Source organism: Balaenoptera ricei, chromosome 5, assembly GCF_028023285.1.
Source record: "Balaenoptera ricei isolate mBalRic1 chromosome 5, mBalRic1.hap2, whole genome shotgun sequence".
NCBI lineage: Eukaryota > Metazoa > Chordata > Mammalia > Artiodactyla > Balaenopteridae > Balaenoptera > Balaenoptera ricei.
In genome coordinates, this window is record NC_082643.1 from 81,250,569 (window position 1) to 81,275,630 (window position 25,062).

Genomic DNA, 25,062 nt, shown 5'->3' on the forward strand with positions numbered 1-25,062 from the left:
CCAGGTACAGCCAGCCGCACTTTCCGCGTCACTTTACCTTTTTGAGCCTCGGTTTTCCCTTCTTTTTATCTAATTAATAATTATACCAACCTCACAGTATCATCTGGCTCCCCCAACTGGAAAATGGCTGGGCCCATGGTAAGGGTTAGTTCACTGTTAGTTCCCTTTACTAAATGGCTAAAGGTGAAAAAGTGCCTAACTGTTAACAGGAAGGCATATGTAGTTCAAGATCTATGTCCTAGTCAACTTATGTTTCATGTGAAAAGACCCTTGCTTTATTAATAGCCTGTCAAGCTTCAAATGCTATCGTGTTACCATGTATTGAAAGTGACTACCTAAAATAAAACCACTCTCAATCCATTTTTAATGAATTAATTCCATCTTTATATGTTGTAGTAAAATTTGATGAGGTTTATTAAATTTTAGAGAATATAAATATACTTTCAAAATCCATATTTTTGTTTCTTTATAATTTTTTGTTTTTCTCCAAACTAGGATTTTAAGAGTGGACTTGGTATTACCATAATTCCTATGAATGTAGCAAATGTAAAGCAAGTGGACCGAACTGTGAAACAGTCTTTTGAAATAATCACTCCCTATAGGAGTTTTAGGTAAGTTATATTTAAACATTTTTTGTTTGTGCTACTACAAGAAAGCTTGAGTGATCCCCTTTTACATTGCCAGTGGTGATTTTACTTCTTATAGGACACTTAATAAAATTATGTTCTTACTTTTTCATATTGTATAATTTATTAGCCAGTATATAAAAATGTGCCAATAGGCACATGAAAAGATGCTCAATATCACTGATTATTAGAGGTACACAAATCAAAACTACAGTGAGGTATCACCTCACACCAGTCAGAATGGTCATCATTAAAAAGACTACAAATAATAAATGCTGGAGAGGGTGTGGAGAAAAGGGAACCCTCCTGCACTGTTGTGGGAATGTAAATTGGTGCAGCCACTATGGAAAAGAGCATGGAAGTTCCTTAAAAAACTAAAAATAGAGTTACCACATGATCCTACAATCTCACTCCTGCGCATATATCTGGAGAAAACTCTAATTTGAAAAGATACATGCACCCCAGTGTTCACTGCAGCACTATTTACAATAACCAAGACATGGAAGCAACCTAAACGTCCATGGACAGATGAGTGGGTAAAGAAGATGTGGTACATATATACAATGGAATATTACTCAGCCATAAAAATAATGAAATCTTGCCATTTGCAGCAACCTAGATGGACCTAGAGATTATCATACGAAGTGAAGACAGACAAAGACAAATATCATATGATATCGCTTATATGTGGAATCTTAAAAAAATGATACAAATTAACTTATTTACAAAACAGAAACAGACTCACAGACATAGAAGACAGACTTATGATTACCAAAGGGGATGGTGGGGAGGTAAATTAGGAATTTGGGATTAACATATACACACTACTATATACAGAATGGATAAACAACAAATACCTACTGTATAGCACAGGAAACTATATTCACGTACCTACGGTATAGCACAGGAAACTATATTCAATATTTTGTAATAACTTATAATGGAAAAGAATATGAAAAAAAATATAGATATATATAAAACTGAATCACTCTGCTGTACACCTGAAACAAAGAAAAAAATTATGTTTTTACTTTTTCATATCATGTAATTTATTAGCCAGTGTATAATAACACCTTGCAAAAGTGATTTGAATAATCATACAACCTGAAAGATACTAACTTCATGAGATTTGTGTAATTTCTTTTTGTAATACCTCTTTTCTTAGAAGGCTTGGTGATTTTTGATCCACAAATATGTGAAAAATTACTTTATTTTGAAGGTATAAAATAAGAAGAGATATTACATTGTCTTTAAGCTGTATTGTTATTTTGCCTCTTTTAGCCTAACCAAATACAGTCTGTCCTTTAAGAACAATCCCTAATTACAATTGCTCCATGATTTCCTAAAAGGAACCTCAGCTCAAAATGTTGCTGGATTTAATGGATCTCATAGCACGTATGATCAAATATCTTAGCATTTTGATACATGTCTTGTATTATGACACTCTGGTAATTGCTTTATTATGACAATGAAACAGAAAACTTAATGTGTGTTCTTAATATGTGTTAATAATCTGTAATGACTCTCTGGGTGCACCACTCTCCCAGCACCTCAAGGTGTTCATCACCCTGAAAGCTCTTCGAACCCTGTGGTTTGGGGGATTTTATGGAGGTTTCATTTCATAGGCAAGATTGATGAAATCCTGGGCCATTGGTGATTAACTCCACCAGCCTCTCTCTCCTTCCCAGAGGTCACGGGGTAGGGCTGGTTGAAAGTTCCAAGTCTCTAGTCACATCTTGGTCTTCTGCTGACCAGCTCCCATCCTGAAGCTGTCTAGCCTTCAGCCACAAGCTATCTCATTAGCGTATAAAGGACTTTTATCACTCAGGGTATTCCAAGGGTTTGGGGAACTATATATCAGGAACCAGGGACTAAGACCAAATATCTATTTTCCATTGTACCATATGGGCTCTGACCAATGTCTATAGAGAAGCAGAAACCACTAAGGAATTTATAAATATTATAGTGATGATGGAACCATGAAGTGATTCAAAAAATATAATCCATGTAGGCCACTCAATTTCTTTATAGGTTATGTAGAAAATGTTAATCCTCTGTTGTTTTCATTGTATCTCAAAGCAGTTTCATCTTCAGAACAGAAAATTTCAGTGTAAAGCATCATTTTGTGGGTCATTGACTGAGTTTGGAGCACTATATGTAGCACATTTTCTGGCACATTATAAGTACTCAGTAAATATTTCTTGAAAGAGTGAACTGATGTTTTAATGTTTTATTCCTTCCCTCAGGCACCCAGTAAACACTAAGAATTACATGGCTAAAACTGAGTTAGAATTCTGTTAGAATAGTAATCACTTAAAACTTTTTCGATTTCTCAGTTTCTTAAAGCCATCTGGACATTCTTCTATTTTAAAAACAAGAATCTATTTTTAAGACAAAAAAATCAAAATTTCTCGTGGGTGTTTTTGATAACTTAGTTTCAGACTATGGCATATTTTCTTGGCAAAATAAGCCAATAGTCCTGAAACTCTGCCAGCCTCTTACTGATTATTATGTAACCACTGCTTAGGAAGCATGACTTCTCTTTTAAGCTTTTGACCTAACAAGGTGATTTTTATATCCTGGTCAGAAAAATGTGTATGTTAATTTTGGTTCAAGATAGGTAAACAAAGTCATAAGCAATGTGGAAAGTTAAAGGAAAAAAAATAGATTTCTCAATGAGATGATTTTTAACAGAAAAGACTCCAGCCGCCTGGAAGGCATATTTTTCAGCAGCTGTTTAATTTATGAGTGAAATGAATATGCAAACTGAACATACTGCTTAATTGGCCTTTACAAGGGAGATCGATAATGCAGAAACGTTAATTGTTTCAGCTTTACAGCCGAGTCTGAAAAAGAGAAACAAGAGTGGATTGAAGCTGTGCAGCAATCGATAGCAGAAACTCTCTCTGATTATGAAGTAGCTGAGAAGATTTGGTTCAATGAGTCCAACAGGAGCTGTGCAGATTGTAAAGCCCCAAATCCTGACTGGGCATCCATCAATCTCTGTGTTGTCATCTGTAAGAAGTGTGCAGGTAATTAGTGATAAGTTACGCGCATCACTGTTTGGTGGCAGATTGGCACTGAATGTTCTTTAGTGTCGTATATACTGTGTCCCAGCTAACGGCTATGAAAAATAAAAACAGAGAAAACTTATTACATTTAAATCAAATTTAGAAATATCATTCTAAACTTCTCTTATGCATGACTTAGATATAAAAATTGATTTTTAAGCATGTAATCATTTTTTTGTGCCTACTGGCCCATGTATGGATTTTAAAAAGACAATGCTGAAAGTTTTAGGTTTTGGATGAATGTGTTTCAGAATGCACCCTGAACACGCTTGCTCTTCGTATGATTTGTCCCTTTTTCCTCAGTCATATTTTGTAAGATCTATTTTTCACGTCAGTCTGCTCTGCGCTCTAATCTTGGTTCACCAGATCTGGTATCTCTTATAATGGGAATTTTTATATAGAAGCATTTTCCAGGTGTATTGAAGTTTATGAAAGTAACCAGTACTGTGACTTATTTTCATCTTGTGATCTTATACCTTACAAACTATTTGACAGCTCGTTGTATTTGGGAGGTAAGACAGCTGTCCAAGTGAGTAGAGGGAATGGACCCTAGCTTAGGTATGCGACCGTGGAGGTCTTGGAAAAAGTTAGCTACAACCTAAACATTCCTTCAGCTTTTCAGCTCTACCAGGTACTGTGCTGGTCCTGGGAATTAAAATGATCTGTAAGACAAGACATGACATTTCCTGCACAAATATATAAATAGTAATTGCAATAGAGTGTGATAAGGGCAGGAATAGAGTTGAGCACAGGTTTCATTGAGAGAATGCAGAGGAAGAGCACCTCAGAGCAAAGACAGGACAGCTGCTTCAAGCCTTTCAGACTTTTCTAGAGCTCTGTGCTACCACATTTCTCATCACACTGAGGTAGGTGTCCTCATGAGCTAATCACCTACATCAATAGCAACAATAAAAAGCATCATTTAACCCTCCTTGACTTTGTATTTTTTCCTAACCTTTTCTCCTCTCCAGTCTCATTGGAAGAGATAGCGTTTGTGTTGTCTAAGGCTGCTCTGTCTACGTATGTTCTCTTCCTTTCCTCTCTTCTCAGGATCCTCACCCTGTCACTTATTCACTCTCTGTGTAAGTACAGTTGGTCCTCCATATTCACAGTTCTACATCAAACAACTGGGGATCAAAAATATTTGAAAAAAAAAAAATTTACATGAAGTTCAAAAGAGCAAAATTTGAATTTGCATGTACCAGCAACTATTACATAACATTTTATTGTATTAGGTATTAAAAGTAATCTAGACATGAATTAAAGTATACGAGGATGTGTGTGGGTTATATGCAGATACTATGGCCATTTTATACAAGGGATTTGAGCATCCTCGGATTTTGGTATCTGTGGGTGGTCCTGGTACCAATCCGAGATACCGAGGGGCAACTGTATTCAACTATGGTTTATTTGGTTCAGCATATAAACTTGCATAATTCTGTTAACACCAGCTTTCTGAAAACTTACTATTCCCTTACATGTCATTCTCTGTTCCTTTTTCCTTTCATAGACAAGATACTTTCAAGTGTAGTGGTCTGCACAGGTTTTCTTCATTTCTTTAACTTCGAGTGTATCATCAGCATCCTGTAATCAGTCTTCGTTTCTCTCACCTCCAGTAAAAATATTTTAGCAGTGTATTTTACCTCTCAGTTTCTGTGTGGTCAGTTCCTATCTTCACTGCCTTCTCTGCAGTATTTGACACTCTTGCCCAATCTGTCTCTCAGTGACTTTCCATCCTCCCACAACTTCCGACACACCATTTCCTCTTAGTGTGCTCTTACTACTCTGGTCATCCTTTTCCAGGTTACTTTTCCTTTGCCTGCTCCTAAAATATGTGTGTTCCCTTGGATTATATCCTAAGCTCTCTTTCACTCTGATGTTCCTGAGTGAGGTTGTCATTTGAATTCAATACTCATTTTTAAGCAGGGGATTCTCACTCTGTTGGAAACTCTACTCTTATAGCTCCTGCTAGATTCTCAACTTGGATTTGCCCAAGATACCTCAAAATTAACATGATAAAATGGAACTCTCATTGCTGCCCAGCTCATTACATTAAACTGTATATTCTCCTATATTCCAAATCTTGGTCAGAAGCAATACTATCTACCCTACACTGAAGCCTAAACCTTGAGAGACCCTCTTGACCCTTCCTCTTTCCTTAAAGCCCACCAGGTCCCATCAGTTTTATCTTCTGAATATCTCTAAATCTGTTCTCCACATTGTTTCTTTTCCTGCTGCCTCAACTCAGATTCTTTCCTAGGCTACTCCAGCATCCCTTCTTCCTGCATGCTTTCGAGCTTGACTCCTTTTGGTATTGCCTTTCTGTAGTCTCCATAAGTGCAAACCTATGCAGATTCTTGCCATGGGAATTCTAGGGCTTTGTGCTCTGAGTAGTTTCCTTCTCAAAGAATGGAGGAAAGGAACCTATGTAATGTAGAGAGAGGAAAGAGAGCAATGAGCTTTCTCATGCGCATTAGGCAAAAGGTCCTTAACGTCAAGGATGATGTCTTATATACCTTTTTTCTATCTCAGCTTAGAAAGAGTCTGACATACACCTGAATGCCCAGTAATGGCTGAATGATGATTTATACAGCAGAATTAAATTGATCATGATAGAATGCTGGGCATTCTCTTCCAGGCATAAGAGTAGAATAAAGAATCGACTTTAGATTTTTAAGCAGGCATTTATTACAGTTGTAGCTAGTTTTTTTTAAGAGTAAAGGGATGATATCTGTATTCACTCACATATGTATAATTTACACAGACCCATTACAAAATGTTTTCAGTGACCTACAATTTCTAGTTAATTACCAATGAAAAAAAAATATATATACGTATATACACATACATACATGCACACATACATGCATACGCACGCACACATATACACACATGTACATGTATACACACTTTTTAAAAGTGTAATTTTATACCAGTACAGGGTGGTGATGGTGATTTCTGTTATCTTCATTGTGGTTGGTTATGATTCCTGTATGATTACCACCACTGCTGTAGGGTGGAAAGTAGGTATTGGTTTAAGTTCAAAAGATATATTAATCCACACATACCTATACACGTACATATACACTTTTCTTTTTAAAGGTAAAATACGTTTACATACAAACTCAGATAGAAATCAATTGTTTTTTGACTTCAGGGCAACATAGATCTTTAGGACCAAAAGATTCCAAGGTTAGAAGTCTGAAAATGGATGCCAGCATTTGGAGCAATGAACTCATTGAGGTGAGTCCTACTTGACTGTGGTGGTGGTCAGCAGAGGTCCAGGAGGAGGTGTGCAGTGGGGTGGTGTGGTTGCTTTAAGAGCTCTCTGATCAAGTTCTCACCACATTATAAAAATGGCTTATAGCCTGTTTGATAGTAGTAACTTTCTACTTTAACTTTCCGAATGCTTCCTAAATGAGACAGTTATTTTAAGAATAAAAAATACAAGGAGCTTTAATAGTAATAACTACTCTTAAAGGCTTGGCAGCTTTTTCTTAAGCCAGAATTGACATTCTTTCTTTTTAACCCAGCATGGATAAAATATCAGAAAAGTGAATGAAAACATTTGGCAAAATCGACTATTCTTTATCTTGGCCATGCTCTGTCACTAACTGAGATCATGTCTAACTTGCTGTCTCCTGTATCCATTCTCTGCTCAGGTGTCTGTACCACTCTCAACCACATTAGCCCACCTACTCAGCCATTTTAAATGAATCTGTCTCAATGTGAGCTACCTTCAAAAAGTAACATATATACTACCAAATGTAAAATAGATAGCTAGTGGGAAGCAGCCGCATAGCACAGGGAGATCAGCTTGGTGCTTTGTGACCACCTAGAGGGGTGGGATAGGGAGGGAGGGAGACGCAAGAGGGAGGGGATATGGGGATATACGTATATGTATAGCTGATTTACTTTGTTATAAAGCAGAAACTAACACACCATTGTAAAGCAATTATACTCCAATAAAGATGTTAAAAAAAAAGTAATAATGCTTTTGCTGCAATTTGCGTTGCTTGCAGTTTCTTTTCTAGCTAATCTTTTACCATTATTACGAGCAGCTAGACTATTTAAAATAGAACTAGTATCTGCTTTCACACTCCATCTTCTGGAAAAAGTTGGGTCTTGTATTTTGCATATTTTATACCAAGCTATGCTTTAATTTGTCATGTGAGTCAGTTTTCTGCAGATTCAAATACATTTTGTGAATTGATATGTTTTATAATTTCTTTTTGATAATTCAGCTTTTTATTGTCATTGGAAACAAAAGAGCTAATGACTTTTGGGCTGGTAGTCTTCAAAAAGATGAAGAATTACACGTGGACTCTCCAGTAGAAAAGAGAAAAAACTTTATCACTCAGAAATACAAAGAAGGAAGATTCAGAAAAACCCTTTGGGCATCTCTTACCAAGGAAGAATTAAATAAGGTAACCAATGAAATGTAACAAAAGACATGGATGTTAAGGTCTTTTTAAATATATGCCAAGGGTTTTGAAAAAAAGTTTAAAAATATTTTTGCTATTGCATAAAATTATTGTTTAGTTTTATTTCCTTTTGTGAGATTGTGCCATTGGTTTTTTTCCCTTCATTTCACTTGAGGATTCGTTATCAATAGTGAATAAACTTCTGTCCCTAACTGAAGTTTCTATCTGACATAGGCCCACACCATTTAAAACTTCAACAACTTTCCCCATTTTAGGGACAGGATACTGAACATAACTTCAGCTGGTACATTGTTGACTTGGTATCACCAAAATTAACTTCATTTACTCAATTAATTTATTTTTAAAAGCAGTAGTTTGTTTAGTGCCATTGATTTGAAGTGTCGTTTGCCTTTGGTTGAGTGATTCCAGGTCTTCTTGTGACCATTTTATGTTGCCGTTTTGGCAAAGAATTTGTTAAGCATCCTGCCCCCCTTTCCTTTATTGATTTTTGTGTTTGTTGCTTGTGCTTTTGGTGTCATATCCAAAAAATCATTGCCAATACTGCTGTCAAAGAGCTTACCACTTATGTTTTCTTCTAGAAGTTTTATGGTATCAGGTCTTATGTTTAAGTCTTTAATACATTTCAAATTAGAGTGGTGTATGGTAGGGGTCCAATTTCATTTTTTTTGTTTTTCACACGTAGTTACTCAGTTTCCCAACATCATTTGTTGAAGAGACTATCCTTTCTCCATTGAGTGTTCGTGGTGAATAGATATTTATTGCACACTCACTCATTGCTGAATTCATTTTTAGGTTCTGGGGTACAGTTGTAGTAAACAGTAGATGTGATTCTTTTATTCATGAGAGTGATCTGCACGCAGGGGAGACTGACCATAAACAGCTGCATGCCAATAAATATACCATAGCAAATGCAGCACGCTGTGAAGGAAAAGAATAGGATAATGAGAGAGAGAATAAGAGGAAATACATGGGATTAGATTGTGAGAGCAGTCAGAGGCTATATCCCAGTGGAGGGATGTTAGCTGTTTCACTTTCCAATATCCTCATTTTGCAGGTGCAGAAAAACTAAGACCTGGAGATGAGAAGGAATTGCCCAAAATCACCTAGCAAATTAGTACAGTCAGGTACAAGAATTTAGGCTTCTTGATTCTGATGTGAAGGAAATTGTAGAGGTTAGCTAGACCATGGTAGAAAAGATAAGTACTCTTTTAGCAGTAGACCCTCTAGGCTGGAGCTGTGAATGTGTCCTGGGACTTCTTGGTTGTACACTCTTCTCTGAGCTGCCCATTGGCATAATCAGCGAGTGATTGTCCTGAAGTTGCATTACAGAGAGCAAATTAACCCGTCATCTGTCCAGGTGCACCATGTCAGGAAGGAGGAATATGGTGAACCCAAGGCTAAGAAGTCAGACGGAATCAGGGTGCCAAATCAGAGAGTTCAGAAGCAAATGGAAAGCCAATAAAGCGAGGAAGCAAGAAGAGGGGATGGGAAAAGTTGTGAAGGGAGCTTATTATTTCAAAGGAAAAAAAATCAGGTTCCAGGAGTTTTACTGTTTGTACAATGATGATGTATATCATGTCAATCATGTCTTATTGTGTCTTGCTTGCTGTTCCTCCTCCCTACCTATACCCCCTTCTAAAAGGAAATTTGTACACAAATCCTGAATTTGTACACATCTTTCAAATTCCCAAAGCATAACAGTAATTTAAAGATTCCTCACATCCCAATTGCTCTGGAAAATACAGACATACAGACATATATGCATACAACATTCATATGACATAACAAAACATTTAGTGGATACTTTATTACTACATTTGAAATATTTTGAATTTTCTGAGCATCAGCCATTGTCATAGTATGTAAACATACAAAATATCTTCCATGGCAAATATGACAGATTTGAAGATTTGGAACATCACAGGAACAAAACAATGAATTGAGATTTGGACATCTTTGGTTGAAATTTAAATTCATGCAAAGCAGGCCTTTTTTGTCTGTTGGTTAATTCAGGGCATAATGATTATTATATTTGTTAAAAAGGAATACAGGGGGCTTTCCTGGTGGCGCAGTGGTTAAGAATCCGCCTGCCAATGCAGGGGACACGGGTTCGAGCCCTGCACCTGGAAGATCCCACATGCCACGGAGTAGCTTGAGCCCGCGTGCCGCAACTAATGAAGCCCACGCACCTAGAGGCCGTGCTCTGCAACAAGAGAAGCCACCGCAATGAGAAGCCTGAGCACCACAACGAAGAGTAGCCCCGCTCGCCGCAACTAAAGAAAGTCCACGTGCAGCAACAAAGACCCAACGCAGCCAAAAATAATAAATAAATAAATAAAACTTAAAAAAAAAAAAAAGGAATACAGACTTCCTCTTATAAATGAATTGGCAGACTTTCACACATTTTAATAGCTAGAATCATATTTTCTTCACTTAAAAATTGTATTTTCTTTTATTGACCAGGCTCTGTGTGCTGCTGTGGTGAAACCAGATGTTCTGGAAACAATGGCTTTGCTGTTCAGTGGAGCAGATGTCATGTGTGCAACAGGCGACCCTGAGCATAGTACCCCCTATCTGCTGGCCAAGAAGGCGGGGCAGAGTCTGCAAATGGAATTTCTCTACCATAACAAATTCTCAGGTGAGTCCCTATCCCTTCACTGGCCTGATCTCTCCTTATATATCCCTGAGAGAACTGAAGCACGAATCTGTTTGTTTCTCAAATCAGAAAAACCATCAGAATGAAAAGAAAATGTAATTACCAAAAAGATGGACGATGCTTATTAAGACCCATGTTTTATTTCATTTAAGGGGAAAGTTTAGGAAATAAATCTTTTATGTGTCTTTAATTTTATAAATGGGAGATTAAAATAGTTAATCCCACATAATCATTTTCACCAAAATTAAATCTGATTTTCATGCATGAATAATAAATACAACTGAAGTGCTTATTTGCAAATTTTTTGCAAAGTAAAATAAATACCTCTGTATATTTATTCTGCGGTATATTTGAAGTAGTTTTTCTTCTACCTCAAAACTCACCTACATATTTATAAGCAAAGGGAAAATTGTTTACATTTCAGATTTCAGCTGTGTTATTTCTGTAACTTTTCTAGATTTCCCTCAACATGACATACATTCTGAAGGTGGATTAAGTCAGGAGTCTTCCCAGTCCACGTTCCTCTGTGACTTTTTGTATCAGGCTCCTGCTGCAGCTTCTAAACTCTCTTCAGAAAAAAAACTGCTGGAAGGTATCTTTTCTTGCTCCTTTTAGATTTGTTATCTGGTAAAACTTTATTTCATTATCAAAACAATTAGGTTTAAATTTTGATTGTTTTTTTCCCCTTAAGATGTTAGATTTGATCTTGCGGTAGAGAAATATTTTTTTGAGGTTTTATAAATGCTTCCAGGCACAGATATTATTTCATGCACTGCAGCAAAGATTTACCACTGGTTTGGAATGCTGAGTGACTTCTCAGCAGAATTCAGTGACATCTACCTCAGGGCCAACCAATTCTGTTTCAGGATTTAAGGGTTATTCCAAAGAAATGTGAAACTTAGCCCCTTCCATTCGGGACAGAAACCTTAACTGGGGAGATAATATAGATAAATGTCAACATGTAGGAAGAACTGACAAGTTTTCAGTACATATTCTGTCAGTATTCTATCAGCATATTCTATCAGTAGTTCAGTTTGTTCTGATGATTAGTGTGTGTGTGTGTGTCTGTGTAAGTAAAATAAAGCTTAAGCATGGTTTCAAAAAAATGATGTGAATTAATTTGATTTAACAACCTATTCTAGGTTTGTGGCATTAATCTTAGCAGAATCATAGTAGGTATTTATCCATCTATCCATTCAGCTCCTTGAATCAGGCATGTGCTGGGCATTAGGCATACGAAAATGAGTAAGAAAGAGGTCTCATGCTCTTGTTATATACATTTGAACTAATTTTGGAAATGTAGGCATGAAAATATAATGATCTCTGTCTCACTGGAGCAAAGAGAATTTAAGAGAGATTAAGCTGTACAGGCCAGTTGATGATGGATGTTCAGAGGCTTGGGAGCCTGGTTAGTCATTCCCTAGGTGGTAAAATCCAGCTATATTACTCGATCAAAGGAACAATAGGATGAAAAACTCACTTTACAATGTTAATCCTGATCCTCATGCATTTGAAGTGATTATTTCAGTTAAAGGCTTTATTTCCAAAAAAAAATTGTAACCCTAAGCAGAATTGTACTGGGATTAAGTATACTTTATTAGATTTTCCTGTAAACAATAACTCTCCTTTAGTGAGCATGTACTATGTGTAAGGCATCGCTTTTTTATGTTCATTGTAATCCTCATAAAAGCTCTGCAAGATAGTTGATATTATGCTGATTTCACATGAACAGTGGAGGAACTCGACATGAAGCGGAGTTTTACATCTGATTTGTGTTATAATTGTTATTGTAAAACTTTGGCTTTGGTGAGTGTGATGGCTGGGTGACACTAGATGGCAGAGCATTTTTATTCTTTGAGTTTAGGTTTTTTGTGGTTCTTTCAGCAAATGGTTTTTAATGTCTTCCTTTACTCAATCTAACCAATAATAAATAATGAATTTTACAGAGATTTTCTCATCTTCCATTGCTCCTTATCTGTATTTAACCCTTAAGCAGTCGAAAGTTGAGTGATCAGGAGGGAAAAAGTATCAGAACAATCTGTGAATTGATGATAGTAATTATTAAAATAATTGAATAACAAGGCAATTAATGTAATTGTTAATAAGTGTACAAGCTTTCTAGAATGTTTCTTCTAAATTGTAGGATATCTTAGATCCACCCTTCAAACCACTTATACAAAGTTGAAATAGGGAATTTGAAATATAAGCTTTTCTTCCTAAAGCTTCTCAATATATCATAAGTACTCTGCAGGCTAAAAATAAGCTTTTATTTGTTTTTTGGCAATTCTGGTTATAATATTTATAGACTTACCAGTTTGTTTTAATATTTCATTGAAGTAGATTGTTTTTCTTAATCACTTGAGGACTGAATTGATGTTCTAAACTTGTAACTAAATCATTCTTTCCTTTTTATCTTTTATAAGTTAACTGTGGATTTTTGTTGTTAAAATTTATTTCAAAAAACAGAAAACAGTGCATTCCCCATATATGTAATTTAATTGGGTATGTTTTCTCATTTTGGAGCATTCGGTTTTAAGTAATGGGAAACTGAACTTTTGTACTTTGACCATGCAGCACGTAGAAATGGTTTCACTGGAAAATAATCTGACAGGGTATTCTTTGATGGTCTTCATTTCTTCCATCCAATATGTCTCTCATTTCAAACTCAGGATAGACCATGAATCAGTTGGCTACCCGCCATCTTCACTAACATCATCCCAGCTCCAGCCACCATGCTGTCCTGCCTGGGCTGTAATACGCCCACCCCCATCCCATGCCCCAACCCTGCTTACTTGCCGATATCTGCCCTAGCTTCCCTCCAAATCATTCCCCAAAACAGGCTTAGTGATTGTTGAAAATGTAAATCAGATCATGTATTTCCATCATTCAAATACATTTAATGGCTTCCCATTACAGAGGATAACTCTCTTCCTTATTAAGACCTTAAAGACCTTCTCGCGCCTTCCGCCTTTCATCTCACATCCTTCCTTCCTATTCTGCATGCCTGGCCACACTCGTTTCCTGTCTGTTCCTGCCACATGCCATGTTCTTTTCTGCCTCCTCTGGACCTTTGTGATTGCCGTTCACTCTGCTAGGAGCGCACTTCCCCCAGCCTGACTGCTTCTCATCTCTCGGGGGATCAATTCAGTGCTACCTGGCTGGAGAGACCTCTTTGGCAGCCCACTAAAGAGTGCACCCACTGTCAGCTCTTCTCTTTCATAGTGTGCTGCTTATTTCTATCATAGCACTCATCGCGTGGAAATGATCCCTCCTTCTTTGATTTGTTTCTCTCCCCCCCCCCCGGAGTGAAAGATCATTGAGGCATCAGCATTTTCTGGTTTATTCAGGATTATCAAATCTCTGGTGCCTAAAACACTGTCCACACATAGTAGTCATGTGATAAATATTTGTTGAATAAATAGGCATTTCTCTAATCACATTACTACCCGTGTAAAAGCACAGCTGACTTAATATAATTTTTATTGAAGTATAGTTTCTATACAACATTGTATAAGTTACAGGTGTACCATATAGTGATTAACAATTTTTAAAGGTTATATTCCATTTATAGTTATTAGTTAATATTCTGAACAAAACACATTTTGTTCAGAAAAAGCCTACTTAAAAATGAAGAAGAAAAAGTCGAACTACCAAGAAACATAGAGTTCCGGTGGGTTTTTTTGTTTTTTTGTTTTTCTTTTCTGTCAAGATTCTGCAGTGGTGGTACTCCTGTTGAGCACCAGCTTTATGGAAAAATTGAATTATCTGAAAGATTTAGAGACTAAAGTGTGGTTGTCACCTTTGCCTCTGAAAGCATCTGGACTGCATAACTCCATCAGGGCTTGTCAGGACGGCCATAGAATAGACTGATTAAAAACAAAGAAAAAAGTCAGGGAATAAAATGCATGCCAGTCCTTCAGAGAGTTACAGAGGCTTCAAATTGTCAGTTCAGGTTTTCAGGATTTGAAGTTCTTCTAGCCTCTGGTTATGAAGACTGATCTGTATTTTTCTTTTTCTTCCCAATTTAGTGTTCATGAAAGGAAAGATTGATAGCTCTTGTTAAACCTAAGTGTAGAGCTGAATAATAGCATCCTGATTTTGTTTTCTGTTTTCTCCCCTCAACTGTATTATTTTCCCTTGGTATCTTACCTTGATTTGTCGACACAGTGTTTGATTTTTTAAAAGAAAGTGGTTGATACGGTTTACTAGAGATTCTCTATTATCTGTTTATATTTTATTTTATAGATTAGCAGTGAGGAATTTTGAAGGTCTTTTGTTCTATGAATACCTAACTCGTATAGTTTAAAAATGTTTCTCCAAGGCTGTAATACATTTATTTTAAATCGAAAGGATTCCTAGTGTGTATTCCTATTTTCTGTGAACACTGAATGCCATCAGGTGAGGAAATTCTTCATCAGGAAACAACTATATGGTTTCAAAAAATAATAGTTTCGTCTTAACTATCATACATTGATTGTGCACATATCTATTTGAAGGTATGACCTCTGCTGTACGCTGATACATTTAAAAAATGGACATACATGCTTCAAGCATGTAACAGGCACAGAGAGGCAGTTTGTGAAGTAGATAGAAGGGTAGCTTCCCTAGTTGATTGCCTGGGTTTTACCCCCAGCTCTGATGCTAAGTACTTGTGTGGTGTTGGGTAGGTCAGTCAACCAGCTTGTGCCTGTGGGCAGGGTATAAGGAAAGGGGCATGTAGTAATACAACTGACCCAACTGGGTTGTTCTGAGGATTCAGTGAGTTATTGTACATAAGATGTGTAGAACAGTGCATGCCACATGCATATGATGATAAGGGGATGAGGAGGAGGAGGAAGAGTAGCAGAGAGGCTATCCATGTACACAGCTGCTTCTGGGTTCCAGTGAGCCTTTGAGTTTAGGTATATCCTACAGGTGGTAGCTGACAACCAAGTTACCTAGCTCTGTTATAGTATCTATATCACTTCATAGGAGTATTTCAGTAGGTCACCTCTGGAGTTCTTTAGTTGTGTGTGAGTAAATTCCAGTAGTGTTTTTCTTCCCTGATCTAAACGTCAAGGTTGAATGGAAACAGAGAACAACCCCTCCGGCCAGTCCAACCACCATACACACAACCTTTTGTCTAGTAAATACCTTGTGTCCTCAGAGTTGCCCATTCTGTGCACCATCTGGTGGACATCTTCTGGTAACTGACTAAGAAGTAAGACTTCTGTAGCAGAGAGGGTGTCCTGTCTGAATTAGCCCAAGCAGACCAATGCCATCCAACGTAATTTTGTTAAAGTTTTTCGTTGCTTCCCAGATGAATAGAAATGTCAGGATTTACTATCACAGCTTTGTTATTATAAATCCTCAAAGGTAATATCTGTGCCTACTTTGTTTGACCTCTGGCCTGTTTTCACTTATAAAAATGAAGCTCATCAAGGGTTATGGTGATGATGCTACAGGATTAAATCTCCTCAAGCCCATATTTCTAATTTACAGTGAGCCTGTACTCACCTTTTAAAAGGGATCTGTCATTTGTTTCCCATTAGAATTAACATAATTAGATTCTGCATTTGCATTTATTTTATGCATCATGCATTTGGCACTTTTTGTTTAAGACCTTCCAATGGCTCCCACTTGTCTACAGGTACAAACTCCTGAACACCTGTCATGTAAGACTCCCAGGGCCTGGCCTCTGCCATGAGCCTTCAGTCTCGTTTCCCAAGTCCTAACTTCACATGTAATCTCTTTCTTTGGCCAGGTAGGTTTTTGGCTGTTTCCCCTTTCTGTGACTTTCCTCCCACAGTTCTTTCTCAGAATTATGGAATGACTGTAGCTCAGAAAGCATTTTTTGCTGCTTTAGAAACATCCTTTTCAGTCATAAATGTATTTCAAAAGCTGCAATTTTGTTTGAAGTTTTTTCTTACCACTCCAATTTGAAGGTAGCTTCCCTCCAAGAATGGGTCTAACCTTTGAAGGGTCTACCTCATGATGATGCTGAGAGAGACAGAACTCTCACTAAAGTATAGGCAGTTACCTCCTTATTCTGAAGACCAACTGCTATTTTCTGCCCTTGTTTTATTGGATCTCTTTCTATATTTAATGTTGGTAATCATTCCTTTCTGAAATGCTCACCCCTTTCCTGTTTTATACACTGTCTCTTCTCATTTGCTTCATTGCTTTCGTGGACCCTTCTATATCCATTGTTCCCTAAGTTCCCTAAGATTTTATCCTTGGTTACTGTGTATTTTCAGCCACTAGCTTTATGCTAAAGACTTTCTGGTCATTGAGGCCTTTCCTTGCCCTGAAGGTGCAAATTCATAGGGTGATCTGCCTAATAGGTGTTCCTACTTGGATTTCCAGGGGATAGCTCTCATTTAGTATATATCAAAGGGAACTCAGATTACATGCACTAAAACTGTTTCTATTTTATTTTCTTGTAGAAAAAAGTAAACATTTCTGCCCACCTTGTAATCAAAGCTAAAAATCATACAACCATTAATAAATTCTCCCTTACTCCCTACATCCCATCAATACATGTTGTATCCCTTTAAAACACACAGGTGCATGTATGCATTTCTCTCTTCCTTTCCTCCCTCTGTCTCCTGTCTCTCTCTATTGTCCCCCATCCCTTCCCATTATTCCGTCTCCCCCCTCCCCCCTCCATTATCCTTACTACCACTGTCCTGCTTTGGATGATCTTCATCTTTCACTTAGACTTCTTTTGACAGTGTCCTAACTGGTTTCCTGCCTCCAGCCTCACCTTCTCACATCCATTTTCCACAGAAAGGAAGTGTGTAAAATTTAAATCTGGAATTTTCTTCTGCTGAAACCATTTCAGTGGCTCACCATCAAGTGTAAAATCAAAGCGCAGCAAACTTTTCTGAAAAGGGCCAGATAGTAAATATTTCAAGCTTTGCAGCCCAGATGGTCTCTGCCACATGCCATCTCTGCCCTTGTAGCAGGAAAGCAGCCCCAGAAAATCCATAAATGAATAGGTGTGGCTCTTTTTCAATAAAACTTTATTTACAAAAACAGGTGTTGATCTGGATTTTGCCTGCGGGCCATAGTGTGCTGAATTCTTAACAAGATGAATTTCAAATCCCCTACACAGGGCATTAAGGGCATTGTAGGGTCTGACTCCTTCTTTCTTTGCTCACCTACCTCACATCAGCCACAGTTTTACTTTTTAACCCTACGTTTTTCCCTCCTAATACTCTGTACAGACATCAGTCTTTGCCATTTCAGAGTTGTTTTGCAGCGGTCTCTTTATGGATCTGCTTGTTTCTCTGGTCATCAGTGTCATAGCTGTTTTTGTCTTGTATGTCCCTGGCTACTAGATTGTAAATTTTTTGAGAGAAGGGAGTGTGACAACTTTTTATCCCATGCAGCAGTATCATGCTCTTTACACAAAATAGGAAATTAATACATTTATTTATTTGAATGCAGTCATTATTTAAAACCACATATTTTAAAATTTGATGTATGGTATAGCTCAATTTATTATTTGTTTTGTTTTCAATTCCTAGAGACAAATAAAAAGTGGTGTGTTCTGGAAGGAGGCTTCTTGAGTTACTATGAAAATGATAAGTCTACCACACCTAATGGCACCATTAATATCAATGAAGTTATCTGCCTGGCTGTACACAAAGAAGACTTCTGTTTAAATACCGGGTAGGTCTATCATTAAATGGATAGGAGTTGAAAGTATTTTCTGGTATGTATCATACCAGGTAATAAGGATTTTATTATCATTTCACTTCAGTTGCTTCTTGTAGAAGAGTTTAATGGTTTCTTGAAGCCTACTCATTTTTCAGCTTCTGAAAGTTCCTTAGGGAATGCACTAAAAAGTGGAAAAATTTAAATATTATATTAGGTAATATGAAAGGCTGACATGTTTGCATCTAATTTTAAGTAAGTTTATGTCATTCCATTCTTGAACATGTGGTCCCATAATTTTTATGACTTATTCATTATTTAAAATAGTGGACTAATGACAAAATTTATGCTTTCATTAAATGTATCATGGTTAAAAGAGATGACAAAAAATTCAGTGGTTTGTTCACAATAAAATAAACTATTAAGCATATTTAATAGCATATTGAAATACTAAATTCCTTAAAGATCTACTTTGGCATTTTTATGGTCTCAAAAAAGTTTTAATTAAAAGAGTAAGCATTTTTTATTTCATATGTTTGACTTACAAAATAGTTTAATAGGACTCTGTGAGGACTTTTGGAAATTGACCCTCTAAAATCTTTGGTGTGAAAGTTTCTTATCACATTTTGTCATGTAATTAATAAAAAAGTATGAATACTAAAATCTGCAAAAATCAGTTTTATAGGAGCATAGTATTTTAATAAAAAGTTTATGTGAGAAAAGGAAGAGATTTGTAAAGCTATGTTATTTATATAAAATTGCATGAAACATATTACTATTATCACATAATGACCAATATATACTAGTTGAAATGACTGTTGTTTTCTAGTAAATCTGATTTGATTCTTTTATGTGAACAAAACTGGTTATTAGTTGATTTGTTTTTGTTTTAATCTTAATAGTGCTTTTACTCTAAATGAATGATCAGTTTAACATGGCTTTCCATGGAATATTAAGTGCATTCTATTTATTAAGTTGCTTAAATAATTTTATATTAGCATATAATCATATTCAAAAATAAAATATTCTTGATGGAATGTTACTGATACAAGTAGATATGCAGGAGAAAGCGTCTATAATGAGATGTGGTTAAAAAAATAATTGCTACAGCCAGATTCTTAATCGCCTTCAATAGCATATTACAGAATTTTAAATCAGTGATGTAGCCACTGAAAAATCATACGGATTTGTATTTTAGGAAGAGAGCTGACTGAAGTGATAAAGAAGAGGTTGGAGGGAGAGAGACTGTAATTACTGAAAGTTTAGCTAGAGGAAGAAATAATTAAAAAGAAAAACAGTGGGTTGAGAGACTCTTAAGATTGAACTGATAACATTAAATGTCTGACTGAATGGATGAAGAGCTGATGTCAAGGGGAAGAATAAATTAGACTCCAAAGTTTTGATCTTGTTGATGAGGTAGATGGTGATGCCTCTAAATTGGAATATGAAGGAGATACAGTAGGTTGGGGGTGAGAAAGAGGAAGAAGGAAGATGAGTTTGGTGTAAGGTATTTTGAGTAATGGCAGAAGATATACTTAGCATGTTCCAAGAAATACTTGGAGCTGTGGATGAGGAACAGAAGGAAAAATTCAGGGCTTAGGATGTTACCCTAATTTTATCTATGGTAAGGAGATGAAATTTTGGCATAAGACAAGATGATGGAAGGAAAATTTGTGAAGTAAGACAAGAAGAGAACTAATTAGAGAACTGTTTGGACAATGTTTGCATTGAATAGGGGGTCAGAGTAAATCAAGAAGGAGTGGTCTGAGAGGGAAGAGGAGACAGAAGACAGCCTTTGTCACATCAGGACATCGACAATGTCATGCTGTAGAGTGATTAGTCAGAATAATATTCCTTTTGTCTGATCCAGTGTGTTCCATTTAACTCATTTGAATAAAATATAAACCATCAACAGAAAAATATGGTAGGTAGGGGGTAGATAGATTTCACACCATTATTCCATTTTCAAAATGAATTTAATTAAAAACTGGACCTTTGTGTTATTTTTCTCATAAAAGCCAAACATAACCAGTGGTATCGTTTTATTCTTGTGTGCTGTAGGCCCATCTTTACCTTCGAGATCTATTTACCCTCAGAACGTGCATTTTTATTTGGGGCTGAAACATCTCAAGCTCAAAGAAAATGGACAGAAGCAATAGCCAAGGTATTTAAATATTGTTTTATTACCTAAATCCAGAGAAGATTCTTAACCTTCAGAGGTCCATGAAAATTTTATACAGGATTCTGGGAAGAATGTCCATACTTCCTTAGGTTTTCATATGTTGTAGTCAAAAGAGGTTAAGAGCTACCTTCCTAGAGCCTTAAGCAGAGAAGAAATTAATGTAGGATCTTGGACAAATCATTCTTCAAATTAAGGCCGTGCTTTGATGATGGAGAGCTTTTCAATGTTGTAAAGTCATTTTTAAGTATGTCTTTTTATAGGTAGATATCTTATTCATGGTATACACAAAGGGGAAAAGAACAGATTCAGTAAAAGATACAAATGAAGACAAACATTGAAGGTTGACATTTTGAAAAATGCCGCAAATCAACAAAGAGAATGTCTTCCTATTTCAAATCTATGTATAAGAAAAATGGCTTAAGATGCTGCCATTTGAAATTGCATTATAGCTCTTCAGTTTTAAGACTGATAGCAGGTTTAAATAATTGTTTTGCAATCTGGACTCCTTCAAAATCTTTAAAATAGAAAAACAAATTTTTCCAGTTTCCCTCATATCTGTAGCTATGTAAGGGATTTCCTATTTCCACTGTCTTTATTACTTTTTTGTATTTGTTTTAACAGCATTTTGTTCCCTTTGTTGCTGAAAACTTAACAGAAGCTGACTATGATTTGATTGGTCAACTCTACTACAAAGACTGCCACACCCTGGATCAGTGGAGAAAAGGCTGGTTTGCTATGGACAAATCTAGTTTGCGTTTTTGCCTTCAAATGCAAGAAGGTCAGGAGGATAGAATGCACTTAAGAAGACTGCAAGAACTAAGTAAGTTTTTTTTTTCTTCTCTCTCTCACTTTATATTCTGCACACAATTCTTTATTGTACATGGAAGTAGTAGATTTCACATAAAATTATGATGGCTCACTCCCAAACATCATATGACTGACTCAGTAGTCTTTAAGGGTATTTAGTGTAATGTTTTTTTTAAAAATATGTTCATGCTTTTCTTCTTTCCCTTCAGCAATTAGCACAATACTTCAAAATGGGGAAAAATTGGATGTCTTGCTCTTGGTAGAAAAAGGGAGGTAAGTGCATTTTTGATTTTTACTCTTTATCTCTACAGCTCTAGGGAGTTGGATATTCTGGTTATCCTCTTGGAGGAGAACCCATTATTTTCGTAGCCTGTTGGGGATTTTCCGAATCATACGTGTGTGTGTGTGTGTGTGTGTGTGTGTGTGTGTGTGTGTGTGTGTGTGTATGTTCTCTTTAGTAGAAAGAGTACACCAATGAAGCTTGCATATTTTTATATTCATTAGGAGAAACTCAGTGTGATCAGTTATTAGAGCTTTCTACAGACCTTGATCCCTTTGCAACATTCACATATAAGTATTTGGAAGCACTTTGGCAGTTGTAAATATGTTTTCAGTGTAGTTATATGATGGCTATAAATAATACCCTGAATCATGCATAACTAAAACCTGATTTCTCGAATTTATTCAGTTTTTCAATAAATATTAAGCTTCTACTGTATATCAGGAACTGTTATAGGTATTGGTGATACAGTGATGAATAAAACAGATATGGTCTCTGCCCTTATGAAGCATCTACACTAGTGGGGGAAACACAATATAAGCAGACCAAAAAAAATGGCATAGTATTGTGTCCCTTAATTTTAAATGCTTGAAAAAAAATAAGGTAAAGAGGGCTTTCCTGGTGGCGCAGTGGTTGAGAATCTGCCTGCTGGTGCAGGGGACACGGGTTCGAGCCCTGGTCTGGGAAGATCCCACATGCCGCAGAGCAGCTAGGCCCATGAGCCACAACTACTGAGCCTGTGCGTCTGCAGCCTGTGCTCTGCAACAAGAGAGGCTGCGATAGTGAGAGGCCCGCGCACCGCGATGAGGAATAACCCCCGCTTGCCACAACTAGAGAAAGCCCGCGCGCAGAAACAAAGACCCAATGCAGCCAAAAATAAATAAATTAATTAATTTTAAAAAAATAAATAAATAAGGTAAAGAGAGTGCGCCTGACGGAGCAGTATTCTGTTCTCGGTAGGGTGGTAAGAGAAGGTATCTTTGATCAGAGATTTGTATAAAGTGAAGAAACAAACCATACAGCAGTCTGAATAGAATGTACCAGGCACAAAGTCAACGGTATTTTGAAGACCCCAAGGCTGTGTTGTGCTTGGAATGTTCAGGGTCTTCAAGGAAGCTGCTGTGGCTGGGGAAATTTGCATGAGTGACAGTGGGAAGAAATGATTGCCGAGATATCCCTGGGCCAGAACATATAGGGCCTTACAGGTCATGATATGTAAAAAATGATTTGAATTTTATTCTAAGCATGATGGGAAGCTGCTTGATTTGAGAGCCAGGAAGTGGAATCATCTGACTTATGTTTTTAAATGACTACTGTGATTCAGATGAATAGCTTTTGGCGGACAGGAGTGAAACTGAGCATCCAGGTAGGATGATGCTGCAGAGGCCAGGCAAAACGTGACTTCCTAATGACATAGTGTTGAGTGTAGGATCTGCTGGGAGGGTGGAGGTGAGCAGGTCTGTTGATGGATTCAATGACTCTGAGAGTCAAGGATGACCCCAATGTTTTTGGCCTGAGCATTTACATAAATGATGAATGGTGCTGTTCTTTTGAGATAAAAAGTACATGGAGAGTAGAGGCAGGATACTAGTAAGTTTAGGGTAGTAGGTCAAGAATTTGGTTTTGGAAATGATAATTTTGAGATGTCTATTTGAAAGCAAAGTGGAGCTGGTGAGTGGGCATTTGGATATACAAGCCTGGAATTAAGTGGAGAGGTTGCAGCTGGAGATAAAGATTTCAGTCATCAGCATTTTGACTTACTTATTTAGCCAAGGAACTGGACAGATTCACCTAGAGAAGGACTGTAGATAGAAAAGAGACAAGGATATAGCCCCAGGGCCTCCAATTTTAGAGGAGGAATGATCTAGCAAAAGAGCCTGAGAAGGAGCAGCTAGAGTCATATCACAACAATTAGGAAGAACAAATTGTTTTCTCTTGATGTTTCATTATTTGCTTTCAAATCCCTTTATTACATTAATTCAGAATGTTTAGTTCCACAAGAGTACAGGATCATTTGTGAAAAGATATGTAATGATAATATAAAAATATAGCTAAATCAGCCTTACCTCTGGTGAATTTCCATGCTGGTGACAAGGATAATGACGTTGAATAGTTATCTGAACCTGTCTTCTTGAACTTCATAGGGGAATATCAACAGCTATAGACAGCAAACATATTGCTGATTAGATACTTATGTCAGAGTGTGTTTTTTAACTTACAAAGGTAATTAGGATTTTATGTTTTTACTTATTTATTTCTGGACTTACAATGGTCAATGATGCTTTAGATTCTGATTTTCAGTACCAGATGATAGTTATACTGTTCTCTCAGAATACTGTTACCTACATGTTCAGAAATGATAATGAGATAGTGGATAATATTATGGCATTAATGTACTAGCACAAATGTACTTTTTATAGTCATCTATTAATGTTTATGGAATGCCTGCTGCCTGTTATAAACATGGCAGGAAAAAATGGTCAGCAATACACATTGCGTGTCTGAGCTCACAGAGCTTATGTTCTTAAACAAATAAGCAAGCAGAAACTTGCTAGTGGAATTTATTGTATTTATTATATGTATACATAATTTTTTCTAAATCAGGTTACTATAGCCAAGGTAGTTTTCTATCATTTTTAGTCTATAAAGGATTTGACCAGTTGTACATAGATTTTAATTAAAATGTACCAAATGTGGGTTAGTGATATTCGATTTTAATTTTTCTTTAGTGCTTACTGCATGCAGTGCACTCCCTCATGAATGCTAGATAAGGAAGCCAGAAGACTAAATGTTTTGTTACTTTGTGACATCTTGACCTTTCCCCTGGGCAACAGGAATCAGCAGGTGAATTCAGATACACTCTGAGTTCATGGAATAGTTAAAAACTAATAGAATTCCAAAATAATGGTCAAAGCTGTGTAATTTTGTTTTTGATAATAATTTAAAGTTTTTAATCTACATGTGTTATCACCTAGTTATGCTGAAAGCATTTTTATGAAAGGAAAGAACAGAGAATGTGTCAGGAGGAGAGTAGGAGAAACACAGGGACAAATATAAAACTAAGGTATCTTCCTTGGATCTCTTTGAATAGCTGCCATACCAAGGCACCATTTGAAAACAACTGTGTTTATCACATGCTTATATCTTGGTTTCATTTGCTTTCCCTGTTTTCTTCAAATCAATAATATTCAGATAACAATAATATAATGACACCAATGTATAGAGCTTACCATATACTAGCCACTATTTTAAGCACTTAGCCTTCCAGTACCTATATGATATTTGAGGACAGTAATCCATTTTGACATCAAGGTAAGGTCATTTTTTAACTTAACAACCTAAATATTTCTTCTT

General features: G+C 36.6%; 1 protein-coding gene across 3 annotated transcripts in view; it reads left to right on the plus strand.

Moving 5' to 3' along the window:
* ARAP2 (ArfGAP with RhoGAP domain, ankyrin repeat and PH domain 2) overlaps positions 1–25,062 on the plus strand; it is a 216,130-nt gene that overhangs the window by 84,127 nt on the left and 106,941 nt on the right. For all 3 annotated transcript variants that reach the window (XM_059923215.1, XM_059923216.1, XM_059923218.1), the window contains 10 exons: positions 496–611; positions 3,459–3,658; positions 6,855–6,940; positions 7,942–8,124; positions 10,606–10,780; positions 11,256–11,390; positions 18,310–18,454; positions 20,501–20,603; positions 21,243–21,441; positions 21,638–21,701. In XM_059923215.1, coding sequence (XP_059779198.1) covers positions 496–611; positions 3,459–3,658; positions 6,855–6,940; positions 7,942–8,124; positions 10,606–10,780; positions 11,256–11,390; positions 18,310–18,454; positions 20,501–20,603; positions 21,243–21,441; positions 21,638–21,701 — 1,406 coding nt within the window. The remainder of the gene's footprint in view (positions 1–495; positions 612–3,458; positions 3,659–6,854; positions 6,941–7,941; positions 8,125–10,605; positions 10,781–11,255; positions 11,391–18,309; positions 18,455–20,500; positions 20,604–21,242; positions 21,442–21,637; positions 21,702–25,062) is intronic.